The following is a 16,284-nucleotide window of genomic DNA, read 5'->3' on the forward strand; positions in this document are numbered from 1 at the left end:
ATGGAGGTTGTTCTAAAAATCAGGACTTTCTCCCAGTTTTATTCACAGTTGTGCTAATCAAGACTGAGTTGAGTGCCTTGACTGGATGTCTTTGGTGAAGAGCTGATGCTCTTAAGTACTCTCAAATGATGAGACATTTGCCACTTGTTTTTCCCGGATCCATGGATTAAATCTGGTGTAATATCAACAGACTGTAGAATATATATACAAGAAAAACAGAAAAAAGTAAACTTTGAAAAAACGGTTTCATGCCTTTTAAAAGACTTTTTTTTTAATTTGAAAAAAAGGAGGTATAAATTTAAACAGATAACATAGTGAAAGCTGTTTTTCTTCTGTGAGAAGAAGGTGTTCTGTTTTGTATTGGCATAACAAATATCTGTACATGTTTATTTGAGTATTGCCATCTTTGAGAAGTTGGCTTTTTGAAGGTTTGGGGTGGGGTGGGAGGAGGAGTTAATTTGGTTTTGTTTAACTTACGTCACTTGGAAATGGGTTTATATCAAACTGGAAATGCCATTCTTACATGTGAATAAGAATAGGAATATGGGGTTTTGTGTGGTCTGGCTAGTACACTTTCTCACTGTAGAAAAAGTGAAATGGAAAATCTGGACATACTGTGAGTGGTTTTCACACTTCATAAGTTTAGCCATCTGTGGCAGACGATCTATTCTGTGTGTTTGTTGTCAGGTTCAGTTACATTCCTTTAAAAAGGGAGAGGATTGGGTTGACTGGAAGCTTCTGGAGAGAGAAAGAGAGTGTCCTGGTTTCAGCTGGGATAGAGTTAGTTTTCTTCTTAGTAGCTGGTAGAGCGCTGTGTTTTGGATTTAGGATGAGAATAATGTTGATAACGCACTGATGTTTTGGTTCTTGCTGAGCAGAGTTTACACTAGTCAAGGACTTTTCAGCTTCTTGTGCTCTGCCAGGTGCATAAGAAGCTGGGAGGGAGCACAGCCAGGACAGCTGACCCAGACTGGCCAAAGGGCTATATGACGTATATATTTTTTGACGTATATATATTGACGTGTATATATATATATATCTCATATATATAACAGACACATACATACCATATGACATCATGCTCAGTATATAACCTGGGGGAAGAAGGAAGTGGGGGACATTGGGCGTGGTGGCATTTGTCTTCCCAAGTAACCATTACGCGTGATGGAGCCCTGCTTTCCTGAGGATGGCTGAACACCTGCCTGCCGATGGGAAGTAGTGAATTAATTCCTTGCTTTGCTTTGCTTGTGCGTGCGGCTTTTGCTTTACCCATTAAACTGTCTTTATCTCAACCCATGAGTTTTCTCACTTTTACTCATCCGATTCTCTCCCCCATCCCACCGGGGGGGAGTGAGCGAGCGGCTGTGTGGTGCTTAGTTGCTGGCTGGGGTTAAACCACGACAGAGAGAGAGAGAGATTGCTCCTGCCCTGGGAGCAACTGAGCATATTTTCAGGGGAGTTCTCATACTTGAGAAAAAAAGAGGGAGAGGGAGAGGGGTAACAAAAAAGTTCCAGGCAAAAGTGCAGGCTGATACTGAGAAACTGCGGGGAAGGAAGAGGAATGGACACAGAACCCAAGCTGATGAAGAAAGCAGCTTGTCCAGCTGAGGCAGAGGGGATTATGCAGAATTTGCTGCAGACCAGAAAACTGGGGAGTTGTTGGGATGGAGTGAAGCCTGGAAGCCGGGCATCAGTGACCAAAGAGGGTTTCACAACCTCCTTTTGTTTCTATTCTGCCTTTTGTTTCTATTCTAATAGTGTGTAATGCTAGTATTTTGACAACAGTGTAACCACCATGAAGGACTACTGGTCCTTACAGAACTTGAAAACCCTTACAGAGCTATACATGGTACCAAAGCAGAGTAAGAAGTATGTTTTTCTACAATAGAATGTGTTGCATTGGTAAATTTTAAGGCACTTTTGGAAAGGGAGGGAAGGAAATTTGACGCAGGCTGCACTGCAGGTGCACAGCAGTATGGATGAAGTCAGGGCTGAGCAGAAAAGACGAAGAGAAGGCTTACCTGTGATGCTTATAGAAAGGCCTGAATTAAGTAGTTAGACGCTTGGTGAGTTTGTCTAATCTGTGCCTTACGCAGGACTTACATGGCCATTGTTCCCCAGCATGAAACACATTTTAGAGAAAGTGATTAATCAGGGCTTTGCTCACTCTGCCACCTTTAATCTTAGACCAGGGAAGCAAAGCATCATGAGCGCAGAATAAAATAAATACTGCCTGAACGATCAAACTGAGCCAAGCCCAGAGGCTTTGATTGCTGAGGAGAGGTGTAATTTCTGAAGAATTGCAAAGGTGGCAAGATTCCTGCATGGAGAAAAGGATTAACACTCTGCTACAAAACAGATCCCGCGTGAGGAGCCAAAAGCAGGAATTCAAACTGCTGCAGTTGCTAGGAGTGGGACTGACCTCCTCTGCCTCCAGACACTTACAGGTGACATCTGTGTTATATGTGGCTGTTTCTACAGTCAGTAAGAGAAACAGGTGTGATTATGGAGTGAGCTGAAGGAAAATTGCACTTTCTTTCAGTTCAGTAGTCTGGAGGACTAGCTCAGATTAGCCTGTACATTATGTCTGCGCTTGGGCAGATGAATCCTCACTCTTGCGAATAAACAAGGGCTGTGGCGCAGCATGTGGAGTCTCGTCAGCTGCCGTTCTGTGGAGGAAGGCAGTAGTGAAGGAGAGGCAGCAAAAGCCAAGATTTTCTCACACCTTTTTTGTTTGGTTGTTTTTTCCTGTAAAACAAGATTAATAATTCCTTTCTTTCAGAGACAGAGGGGTTTTGGTGTTTTTGTTTTTTTTTTTTTATTGTAGCTGAAAGTTTGCAAAGTAGTCTGATATCAGTTGAAAACAGATGGTGTTAATTCAGCATATGCATATCCTACTGGTAAGTATAAACTGTTCTGAATTTTTCTCACCAGTGTTTTCTGGCCAGGATTCTTAGTTAGATTGCAAAGGAAGAGAATTTAAAGTATGTTCTGTTTGACTGGGAAAAGACTCTTTATAATCCAGTAACATTTTCCATGGATGAGATCTGAGTTTCAAATAAAACTTATTATTCTGACTGAGAGGAATGATATATAAGGATTTGTGCATTACATGATGAGAAACAGTGTATTATTAATTACTATGAGTGAATGAGCCCATACTGAGGATGTTGCATTATGTGCAAAGACATTTATTCCAAGGGCTTCATCATTCCAAGGTGGAGATGACTGATGTCTTTTTCTACTGCCACAAATAGCTTCATGATCAACTAATCCTGAAGTTAAGAATTAATACTTTCGTACAATATCTTTTAATATAACTGTTTTGAATTACCAATGGCAGAATCACATCACCTCTGTATCAGAACATAGTACTGAGGTACAGTTCTGTGCCATTAGTTAGTCAAATCCAAAACCAGGCTGTGCTGGAGACAAGGCACATCATGTGCAAACAATATGTGTATCTTAACCTAGCAGAGGCATTGAATGGTCCAGCCGCTTCGTAGAACTTTTGATAACTTCTCACAGGTTAGGCTGAGAAGTTCTGAGTATCTAAAGGTCTGTATTTATGTAAAATGCCTCTTAGACTGTCAATGAAGCAATAGAGGGGAAAAAAGAAGTGGTGATTGATTAAGAAACACAATGTTATAGTGTAATATACTATGTTATAGTAGAGTACATAGTCACCATGAATCTACAGACTTTGTCTTAATCTTGTTAAGCACCTACCTCATAGCAATTCTAGCTTTGCCATTAGTGTTTCTCCAGACAGTGAATCTTTCTGTTGTCCAACTTGCTGTTATGCACTACATAGAGTTCCATATACCTTATCCTTTGTTTTGTCATTTATTTCATAATCTTTTGGGTTGTCAAAGCAGAATACGCTTCAGAAACCTTCTCTGCAGAAACTTTCATGAGTCATGAGGAAGATAGCATCTAGATAAATCCATTCATTTGGATCCTTTTTTCTTTGAAACAAAAATTGGACTATCTTCTTAAAATTCGTAAGTAATTTACAAATGAGGAAAGTTTTTAATTCAAGGACAAAAGCATTTATTCTGAATTCTGTATCAGATCCAGGCTTCAGTCCTGGACTAAGGCGATAGTACTGTAGCAGTCAGAGTATTAACTGGAGTTGGTACTAGAAACACAGTATTGTAGCAGTGGGAGAATAGTATTTTCTTTCTGTGAAGTCCCTTGATAGTTTTTAATATACTGATATATAAATAAAATACTTGAGAATATTTAACGTATTTTAGTACAAAGAATATAAAGACAAACATTTAGTAAGCATCAGTAGGTATTGCCTACGTAGCAGCTATATATTTCCTGCAATGTTTTCAAGCTGTTTATAGCAAAATATGAAATCTGTATTTATCATTCAGAGAAGAAATTCTGACCTTGTTCTTCTGTTCTGAGGACAGGGGTTTTCGTTTCTTCTCTCCTTTCCCCCTTCCCCTTCCTTTTCCCTGTTTTTCCCTTTTTTTCTTTTTCAGAGATTGAATTGTGGGAAAAATATTGAGCCCATGTGGTACAGAGATTTCAATGCAGAAGCAGCGCTCAACTCTGACAATTTGACTCTTTCTGTTAGCTTGACAGATGCCCGTTGTCTGAATCGATCTGCCAGAGACTTTTTTCCCCATTGTAAAGTAACTGAGATACATGTAATGCTATATACATTTAATATAATTGGACAGCGAATCTCTTATATAACCTTGTATCCCAGAACACTTTGCAAAGATGAGTAATATGATTACAAAGATAAATAGCAAAGAATAGCAGAGGCAAAAAGAAATGAAGAATAAAGAAGAAAATAATTGTCTTCGGGTGAGTTTTGAAGATAATGTTATTGTATAAGGTAGTCAGAAATCTTTCCCTTTTATATAACGCTTAAGCTATGGAAAAAAAAATGACAAACAGTATTGAATTGTACTAAGGGGAATGGGTAAAGGAACTGCTGTGTCTTCAGTGAGCAGAAAAAGCAAACAGTATAGATATTGTTTGTAGATACAAGCTGAGGAAATGAAAACATAAGCTTGTGAATAATGTGTATGTTGTCTTAAATCAGTTAAATGCACACATATGGAGTATTGTTCCAGTTACAGTATTTAAAGTCAAAGTTTCAAAACATTGGATTTCATTCTTCTCACAAACTGATTTTCCACTGATGTATTTCTGCTGATTTAAACTGCTATTCCTCATTTTTACCAGTGTAAATTGAGGAGGGAATTGCCCCGTTGCCCTTATAGGCAAAAGTTGTCAGTCCTGTTCCAAATGAATCACAAATCAGTTAGTCTGTGTAAAACTGCCTCTTCTATGCAAACGCCTGAAAACAACTATTACGCATACTCCCATAAAGTAGATGAAATATAGGTTTAGATCCCTTTGAAAATCACTGTGTAAGGACCACATCTGTCTGTAGTTTGCATATCAAATTTCCATTGAATTTCTCCTTTCTCCCCCCGAGATCAAAAGAAGCATATGGCCTTTTATGTGTTTAAATGAGGAAAGAAGTTGATATCTCATGTCATGTCAGCTGTTAGGAAGTGCACTGTGCTGTTCCCCTTGCATTTGAAGTGAAAATGGCAATTTCAAACAATTTCACAGAGAAAATGAAAGGCGCAAGAGGATGGGAAGTACAGAAGTGCTCATAGGAGGTATGAGTGACTCTGACTGACACAAATGAAAGTAAAAAAACTCTGAAAAATGCTTATTTTTTTGGAATACACTATTTCTAAAAATTTTATATTGGTTTGAAGAGAAAGAAATTTATCTTTACGGAGCCACCAAAGGAGTGAAGAAAAAAAAAAAACAAAAAAAAAAAAACATGAGAAAATCAGACTGACTGGCGTCTCAGTGCTGCTGTGTAGTGATTTAGAAACTAGTTTTCTGCCTGACTGCTCAGTCCCCAGAGCAAAATATGTGCAGAAAAGAAAAAGACAAGAGTTACATTAAAGGAAAGCTCTAGTATATTACTCATGAAGCAGGGTATTTCCCTGTCATACACAGGGCCAAATTCAGCTCATCAAATTCATCTTCCACTCCCCTTGCCAGCAATAGCACATGAGGCAAGGCAGTACTGGTTGGCTGATAGGGTTTTACTGATGGTTAGAATTTGTTCACAGCATGTATTACTCTATTCTCAGCACTGCTGATGAGACTAGCTTTTATAAATACATGTTTTAATATATTTTCCTTACCATGCACAATTCATCTGCTTTTCTTTACCGGCTTCAGAGATGTGTTCCCACACTCTGTGGTTCTTCTTGCCATAAAAATGACCCTGTGTCAGCCTTAGGCAGTGGAGAGAAGTTTCTCAATATTCTTGCTCTAATGTTTGTTACCAAGGGTTAACAAAGCTGGTTCCCTCGAGTGAGTGGTTACCACATAATAGATAGTAAGTCCAGAAGGGTCCACAAAAACTTATACGAGAAACTATTTCTTTGCACAGGGCAAGCTACAAAACATTGTCCAGTATCTCTCTCTGCATCCTACAAGAAGATGAAGTTAAGGATTCCATACTTAAAATGAAGTAATCTAATATTAGTGTATTATGTTAGTATCTTTTGGAATTAGGTTTCATTTACAAGCAACATTAAAGATACTGTTAAACTACCAAAAGGTCCTTAATGAATGATAACTGATTTTCATAGGTTCTTTGAAGTAAATTGAATGTTTAAAGTAATGAATTGCCAAAATTTCTAACTGTTCTTACTGATGCATTTCTAACAATGAAGAGCACATACCATAATACTGAGTATCACATACTAACCCTTTATAAGTAAAACGGCTTCATTACAATTGCAATTTCTACTGTGAGTTTTGGGGGTTTGGAGGGGTTGCATTTGGCGAGTTTTTTGATACATGAAAAATCCCAGATGTGAGAGCTGGAACACAGAGAGCTACAGCACAGGCTTCACCTTCCACCCCATCACTGCCTCAGTAACCTGCATTGGTCCCCACCTACAGTGATCTCTTTTCTGAACGGGAGAGTAATTTCTGTCCCTCCATTGCTTGACATCTTTTCTAGATGCAAACGATTTATTCCCAGTAATTTCATTTAACACATCAGCCTTCATCTCTCGAACTGATGCTAATCATGAGTTTGCTGAACAAGCTTATTGACTGCATAGTGCTCGTTTGAAGACAAAAAATACTATTTGCATTGTTTCTCTGGTAGTCAGGGTACAGCCAACTTTCTGCTGCCATTTCAAGTCTGTTGCAAGTCAATATCAGATGCTTCAGGAAGCCTCACCCTGCAGAGGGTAAGGTTTTGTTCCTCTAGAGTGTAGAACAAGCTTTCCACCGTGCTGTTGAATTTTCAGATGACTGTGGCAGAGGAGTGGCTTCAGCTCTGACCCACGTTGCCTTTGCTTTTTCATAGCATAACAGACTGTAGGTAGTCTGACATCACTGTGTCTATTACAGAGACAATCTAGTGGTGGCAAACTCTAGTAAGGGTGCTATCATTACAATTGTAATTGGTTTGTGCATATGCATATATGTATACATATTGTATACATTATTTGCAGGATTTGTCAGCTCTGAAGAGGATAGAAGAAGAAGTTTAAGTTTGTGTTGTGATCACAGAAAATGTTAAAAGAACAATGAATAATGAGGGTTACATGTTTGCTACTAAAATCCAAAAGATGCAAGAAATATGAGAGTTGTATGCCTCTAGCATACATGTGATAGCTGAGTTCTTTGAGAAAATGAAGCTAATATCCAAGCACGTCTAGATTAACAGAGAGAGAGGAGGATGCAAGAACAGCACCATATCATATTCAAACAAATTCAGTTGAGAAGAGGAGGAGAAAGATTGAGTAACTAGAATCAAATACACTGTTTAGAGGTAGAAATTCATCACGGATCTCCTGAGCCATTCAGTCCCTCAAACTCTCTCTTTAAAACAGATAAAAAGCAGTGGAACTTATGAGCACTTCCTAGTACTTGACCGATTCTTATAGTAGGTCAGAGTCTTGCTGGCCTCGTCAGCAATGCCATCAAATTGAAGGAGACAAAAATAGGTAGAAAAAAGTATTTTCACAAAGATTCGCAAGAAATAGGATGGTCATCTCAAAGGAATTATTCCAAAGTCACTACACAATTTAACAGGGTTCACAAGCCTCTGTTCAGATGACCTCTAAAATTAAAACTCGGGAGATAAAGCACATCAAGACTAATGTGTATTGGCAAGGCAGAAAAGGAAGGTTTTGCTACATCTGTTTGCACGCAACCTTCAGCTCAGTGTTTTGAGTTCCTCACTGTGATGTTATCCTGTCACTGCACTGCAAGACTGAACTGCCTTCTTCTCCTATCTTTGTTATCAAAACATTGTTAACCTTAAAAATTGTTGGGGGAGGGGGAAGATTGTTTCTTCCTCAGTTCTTTAATCTGTAGTATTGATGAGAACATATCTATAGCTTTATCTCAAGCAAAAGCTTTGGGCTTATTTTAGCAAAGTCAGCTTTGCCTCAGAAGCAGATCTGATTACCATTATGTCCATCCTGAAGGGATGTCCCAGAGTACTGTGGAAGTCTCTCCGTGCACAAGGGTCAGCAATAAAGTAATAAAGTTTATAAGGTTGTCATGGCGAAACAAGAAGCAGAATCGTTTACTTCTAGTTCTTGAGACTTACAGTCAGCATTTAGAGTGATCATTTGTGTTGTAGTTTAATCCCAGCTTGCAACTATGCACCACACAGCCGCTCACTCGCTCCCCCCCAGTGGGGTGGGGGGAGAGAATTGGAAGGGTGAAAGTCAGAAAACTCCTGGGTTGAGATAAGAACAGTTTAATAATTGAAGTAAAATGAAATAGAATGATAGTAGTAGTAGTAATAATAATAATAATAATATAATACAATAATAACATACAAAGCAAGTGATACACGACACAATTGCTCACCACCCCCTGACTGATGCCAAGCCTGTTCCCGAGCAGCAATCCCCTCCCCCCCGGCCAACTCGCCCCAGTTATATACTGAGCATGACGTCATACGGTATGGAATAGCCCTGTGGCCAGTCTGGGTCAGCTGTCCTGGCTGTGCCCCCTCCCAGCTTCTTGTGCGCCACGCAGAGCATGGGAAGCTGAAAAGTCCTTGACTGCTGTAAGCACTACTTAGCAACAACTAAAACATCAGTGTGTTATCAATCAACATTATTCTCATACTAAATCCAAAACAGAGCACTATACCAGCTACTAAGAAGAAAATTAACTCTATCCCAGCTGAAACCAGGACAATTTGCTAAATACAGAATGATTTTTTTAAATTAGTGAGGGTGATAGTAGATAGCTAGAAGTAAAAGGGTTAGAATGAAGAAGATGGAAAATGTGATAAAATATGGTAGAAAACTTCATGGCTTATTCAGTCAGAGAGCTTGCTAAGGTCACCTGTTTGACATCTAACCTAACCTTTAACCAGTACTTCTAAGGGCTAAGAATGCCTGCCTGTATTTGATAGGTTTTTTTATTTGGCTCCAGAGTAGTCTCATGAAGGTTTCTGCCCCATCTTTCCTTTGGATACTTTAAACCTAAAATGAGCATAACATTAGAAATGTGTTACAGGGACCAAAAATACAGGGATAGGGCTAAACAGCACAATTACTTCTTTCCACTCCCGATTCTTTGTGCTAAAGATATTAGAATTAGGGGAAGATCAGCCCTAGCTTGTCTTTTTTCCTTGCTAGTTAACAAATTCAAAGGAAATGCAAAAACTAAATTTAACAACTACTCTAAAGTTATCTGCCAAAATACTGCAGTTGAACTTCCCTTAAATCTATTAACACAGTTCCCAGGTAGCATGCTAACATAACTGATGATGAGAATATCCAGGAAGAAGAAAAAAACGCACAGATTTTATCACAGTACTAAAATATCATATTTATTTTTTCTTATCCCAATGTAAATATCAAGTAAAAATAATTAAGACTTGCCTTTTATGAGAACAGCAGCTGAGAACTAGAGGTTATCAATACTTTTTCAAAAGCAAGTGGTAGTGTCTATTAGTCTGAGCTGCTTTATATGTAGACAAAAATATAAAAACAAGATATGTTTTTCTGATAAAATGCATTATAAGCTGACATTGGGATTTATTCATTAGCAACTTAACTGTCATCTGAAAATAATAATTGGATAAAGTACTATAGACCTTTTAATGAGTGGGTTATTAATAGCTCTTCCCCAATACCAGTGACCATCTGTGACTGCTTCACCATCTGTGATTGCTGTTTCACTTTGGGAGGGGGAAATAACAGTGGCATTGGACTGAATTTACAGTATAAATTAATAGCCAACTAGACCTACTGTAGATTATTAATTTCTCTTTGATTATAAGTACACACTGAGCTAGAGAAAATTAGTTTCTTTGATTTGTTGGCACAACATGGGTTTGGGAAATGGCCACAGGAAGCTGAAAACAAAATTAAATTGCATATATTGAAATCTGAAGCATGCAAAAGTTGATGGAATTTAGATGAAGAGGATGAAAAGAGCTTAAATGACACTTGAAAAGGTAGTGAATGTTTCTTTAAAGATCCATAACAAATGATGTGTTGACTATTGCAATTTGCTAAGGTTAGGTAACAGGGGAGCTGCAAAGGAGGGTTGACAACACTTTTTAAAAACTTGTACAATTTGTTGATGACATATGCGAATAAACAGAGAAAATAGTGATTTTTAAACTCCTAATTAAAATTAATCTTGTTGACTTCTTATCTGAGTGAAGTAGCATTTATTTCAGAAGAAATTCCATTTGTAATTAATAACAATTAATGCCTGCTAAAGTGCTGTGCTTGCCTGCAGAGGCAGAAGAGTCAAGTTGGTTAATATTCTTTTTACTTCCCTTATTAGAAGTGTTTCCATATTTTGCTATTACCATGGCTGCATTCTGTAATGGCTGAGGTGATTATTTTTAGTGTATGTGTATAGACCAATCCCTTTTCCTTCACTAAGGCAAAGTTCATAAGAAGCTATTGGGGAGATAGGATACAATTTCAAAATCATTCAAGTCCCACTTCTTAATGTATCTACATTTTGTGGGAGCCTAAATTTACTTCAAAACTAAAAGGAACCATTCAAAAACCCTTGTAATTTAGGGTGCAATTTAGATTGCATCTAACCAGTTACATTGCTTACTTTCCTAGTTGATGAAGAGAGACAGGCACCTCCAAAAAATGACTCATAAGCCTAAGGTAGATACTTCTAGACCAGGGTGAATCACTCTTCCACCATTAACTGTGGGGAAGTCTGGACATCTGGACTGAACTAGATTCCTATATTTTTATACTGCTTAACTTTTTTTAAGTTTTAAACTTTTGAAGTTTAACTTTGGAACTGGAACAAATTTCATTTATGAAAGTCTTCAATGAACTGAAGAAAGCTCACACTACTTTTGTAAAACACAAGAATCTTCCTTGCAAATGTGTATCTAGCAGCAGAGGTGAGGCAAAAATGATAAGGTAGACTAAGAACTACCTGTTGTACCAAGTGTGTTGGCACCAGAAAGTCCTGCTTTGGTGTCTGGATTTCAGTACAAGTTATAGCTGCTCAGTATGCACTCAGTGTCTGGCTCAGAGATTTCTATTTGATTGTACAGATTAGACATATATTTATATATTAATATGGATATATGTACATTTATAATTATACATATATTTTTTCAATTAAATGTTCTATAAAAGGAACGTGCATGGGTCTATATATATTCCCCTCCCACACATACAGATATTGTATATATTTATATATAAGCATACGGAGATTAAAAAAAAAAAAACCAATACTTTTAAATTACAGTCAATTCAATTTCAAGAATATAAAGTAAAGGCTTAACAAAGTCCTAGTGAGCGTCACCCTTATTTTGCATTAGATTGCGTGTTATCCTGACCTTTAGCACACTGCCAGCATTTTTTCATGCCGTTTTCTGCTGCTTATTCACAGATACCACAAGCTTCTGCTCCTTTAGAGAAAGTACGTGGTTAAGATATAAGGCCATACAGTGAAAATAATTTAAACAGCTTGTGATTAATTTGCGATCAAGCCTCCAGAATAGTGATTCAGTCCTGTTTCTTCTGTTGCAGACAAAAGGTTCTTCAAGCATAACCCCATCAGGCACTCAAAAGAAGGTGAAGAGAACTCTACCCAACCCACCTCCCGAGGAAGCAACAGCAGGAACTCAGTCGCCATATACTTCTGTGGGATCAGTTTCACGCAGAAGGATTTGCAGGACCAACACTATGGCCAGAGCCAAAATTCTTCAGGATATAGACAGGGAATTGGATCTGGTCGAACGGGAATCAGCCAAGCTTAGGAAGAAGCAAGCAGAGCTAGATGAGGAAGAAAAAGAAATAGATGCCAAGCTGAGATACTTAGAAATGGGCATTAATAGGAGGAAAGAAGCCTTACTAAAAGAAAGAGAAAAGAGAGAGCGTGCCTATCTCCAAGGAGTAGCAGAAGAACGTGATTATATGTCAGACAGTGAAGTTAATAATACCAGGTCAACCAGAATAGAAACTCAGCACGGCTTGGAAAGACCACGTACTGCACCCCAGACAGAATTTAACCAGTTTATGCCACCACAAACCCAACCAGAGACACAGTTTGCCCCTGCTACAAGCCCATATGCTCAATATCAGTATTCATCTCCTGCCCTGCCAACTCAAGCACCAACTCAGTTCACACAGCAATCACATTACCAACAACAGCAGCCTTTGTATCACCAACAGGTTTCACCCTATCAGACCCAGACAGCTTTCCAAACAGGAGCTACTATGTCCTTTACTCCACAGGCTCAACCTCCACCATCTCAACAGCCGTCATATCAGCTCCCATCACAGATGATGGTAATACAGCCAAAGCCAAGACAAACCACATTATATTTGGAGCCTAAGATAACAACAAACTATGATGTAATTCGCAATCAGCCTCTCATGATAGCACCAGTTTCAACTGACAATAATTATGCCGTTTCCCAGCTGGGCAGTAAATACTCTACCTTGGACTTAAGGATAGGACTAGATGAGAGAAACAGCATAGCAAGCAGCCCTATATCAAGCATATCTGCAGATTCCTTCTATGCAGATATAGACCACCACCATACACCCCGAAATTATGTGCTGATTGATGATATAGGAGAACTTACTAAAGGAACGGGAGCACTTGGTTCCAGTTTTAGCCTCCATGAGAAAGATCTGACCAAAACAGATCGACTGCTTCGGACAACCGAGGCCAGGAGAGCACAAGAAGTGTCAGACTTCCTAGCACCACTGCAGACTTCTTCTAGGTTACATTCCTATGTTAAAGCTGATGAAGACCCAATGGAGGATCCTTATGAGCTCAAGCTTCTGAAACATCAGATAAAACAAGAGTTCCGTAGAGGTGCAGAAAGTCTTGATCATCTGGCTGGCCTGTCACAGTATTACCACGCAGAGGGCAGCTACAGGCATTTTCCAAAATCGGAGAAATACAGCATAGGTAGGCTTACTCTTGAGAAACAGGCTGCTAAGCAGCTCCCAGCAGCCCTCCTTTACCAGAAGCAGTCAAAACACAAGAAAGCTTTGATAGACCCCAAACTAACAAAGTTTTCACCTATCCAAGAAAGCAGAGACCTTGAGCCTGACTATTCAAGCTATATGACTTCTAGCACTTCAACACTTGGGGGAATTACTACTAGGGCAAGGCTTCTTCAGGATGATATCACTTTTGGCCTTAGAAAAAACATTACTGACCAACAGAAATACATGGGGCAACCACTGACTTCATCCATTGGAGCAGGCCTTGGGACTGCACTAGGTCCAACAATGAGATCCACATTACAAGATGAAGCAGACAAGTCTTACAGCAGTGGTAGTAGATCTAGGCCCTCATCTAGACCCTCCTCAGTTTATGGGCTCGATTTGTCATTGAAAAGGGATTCTTCCAGTTCTTCTTTAAGACTGAAAGCCCAAGAAGCTGAACCCTTAGATGTTTCCTTTAGCCATGCAGCACCTTCTGGAAGAACTAAGCCCACCAGTCTACCTATTAGCCAAAGCAGGGGGAGGATCCCAATAGTAGCGCAGAACTCAGAGGAAGAGAGCCCACTAAGTCCCGTTGGCCAGCCAATGGGAATGGCAAGAGCAGCAGCTGGACCCTTGCCACCAATATCTGCAGATACCAGAGACCAGTTTGGATCGAGCCATTCATTACCTGAGGTCCAGCAACATATGAGGGAGGAGTCACGGACTCGAGGCTATGATCGAGATATAGCCTTCATCATGGATGACTTCCAGCATGCCATGTCAGACAGTGAAGGTAAATTAGGCCTCAGACTGGTATCTTACTATCACAATGCAAATCCTCATTTCTATGCATGTGTCTAATTTTTGTTATACTTCAAAGACTTGTTCATTTTTCTGTTCCTTGGTGCATCTTCTGTGTATCTACGTTTTTGGGGTTTGATTTGTTTTGGTTTATTTGATATTTTTTATTTTATCCTAACAGCAGTTTCTGGATGGTGTTAAGCTACTCTAGCATGCTCACTGTATTGTTGTTGATTTGCTTTCCTTTTGGTTTGCTTGTGCATTTTCCTTTTCACTTGTTGATGTCCACTTCTCTAATGATGCTGTGTAGAATATTCCATGTACAATACAGACCCTACCATCAGTCTTTATGTGGAGCCTTCTCCAGTGACTGTCAATCATAGAACTTATTTGCAATAGTTTTTGTTGGGATTTGGAAATAATCTCCCAAATCTCTTAAAAACTCTAGTAATTTTATTTGCATGAAATTTCATAATAGAATTCAAGAGGTGATAATTCCATCTCCCGACGCACCACTTTAGATCTGCATCTATATAGAAATAATATGTTCATTAAGTACATATTGTATGTTAGAACCATGTAGAGCTTAACATGATAGCAAAATAACGTTCTACATATGGTTTGTTGAAAGCATCCTGTCATGTGGACTTCTGTGCATTCGGAATTGTGATGATGTAAGATAATTTGTCATTTGGATGGTGCAAGACAATCTCACCTTTCAATAAACTTGCATAAAGTATTTTACTTCTATTGATGGATTATGCAGCATATCTGGTTTTATATACACCCCATACAATATGTCTGCCAAATAAGCACAAGAGCTCACTTAGGTTCATGAAAGGAACCTTTCTGATGTATTATAAATGGTGCAATTAAAAATGTTTCTTCTGAATAAGTACAGCAGAATGTTAAAGCTGATGTTGAGTACTAAATAATTGCAAGTTATGTATCAGTTTTGTTTGAGTCAGTTCAGACTTAATATATTCTAAATTGTTTAAAAATCATAAAAACAGTTTGAAAGAAAATGAAATTAATATGTTCAAAATTGTATGCGCTCCCTTAACTTTTTCTTATGTGTATTTACTGCACAATAAAAGAGACTTTGCATGCGCTATATTGTCTGTAAATGGCAATGATTGTCTCAAAAGACACATTTGCATGATTATGAAGTAGTATGGTTTATTTTGCAGGTTTATATTAGCTGCAGTGTTCATTATTGCATTCTTGCTTTTTTACATATGCTGAATCTTTCATAAGCATTAGAAAATAGAATCCTTTTGCCTTCCTGATACTGCAATATATTGAAGGGTTCTGTTCTGTAAGTTTCTTTTCATATTTCTTAGATATTTGCAGCCCCCTCATGAAGTCTGTGTTTCAGGAGAGGTTCAGGATCATCACCTTTTTTGATTTTTATCAGAAGTTCAAGTGTTTTCACTGTTGTTAAATTCTTAGCACACAGAGTCCTATAATTAAATCTGAAGGCACTTGAGAGGAACTCCCCAAGTTGCAACTCATATCATTCTTCTTAAATAAGTAGATGTTATCTTGTCTCAATGCAACTTGTGACTTTTAAGGGTCATTCTAGGGTCACATTGTGAAAGACACAGGACTTCTTCTGAGAACTGAGAACCAAACTGGACCAAAAAAAGCCTGTTCGGTGCTATTCTACCTCATATAAACAGGTCAGAGGGAATTATATTTGCACTACAGTGCATTATGTTTCCATTATATATTTGTACAAGGCATACATGTTACGTTTTAGGTTGAACATGTTTCGGTTTTAATTTTGTCTCTGTTTAGTTAGACTCTTTCAGAAGTGTTCTAACTCAATTGACATGTTCCTTATTAGATTGATATGTCCCTGAATACCAGGGCTTCCCCTTTCAGCAGTATTTTTCAAATTTCTATCAAGCTTTTGTTTCTTCACAAATAGCTTATTTTTGCACAATTTTATGTAAAGCCTTGGAAATCAAAACACTTTATGACATTATTT

General features: G+C 38.4%; 1 protein-coding gene across 5 annotated transcripts in view; it reads left to right on the forward strand.

The window, feature by feature from the left end:
• The window catches only part of PCLO (piccolo presynaptic cytomatrix protein), a 386,235-nt gene that overhangs the window by 213,284 nt on the left and 156,667 nt on the right, over positions 1–16,284 (forward strand). For all 5 annotated transcript variants that reach the window (XM_009462919.2, XM_087764264.1, XM_087764266.1 and 2 more), the window contains exon 7: positions 12,075–14,283. In XM_009462919.2, the coding sequence (XP_009461194.2) occupies positions 12,075–14,283 (2,209 nt within the window). The remainder of the gene's footprint in view (positions 1–12,074; positions 14,284–16,284) is intronic.

The sequence above is a fragment of the Nipponia nippon genome, unplaced genomic scaffold (genome assembly GCF_047370975.1).
Source record: "Nipponia nippon isolate SJK-2023a ecotype South Korea unplaced genomic scaffold, ASM4737097v1 scaffold_3, whole genome shotgun sequence".
NCBI classification, from domain to species: domain Eukaryota; kingdom Metazoa; phylum Chordata; class Aves; order Pelecaniformes; family Threskiornithidae; genus Nipponia; species Nipponia nippon.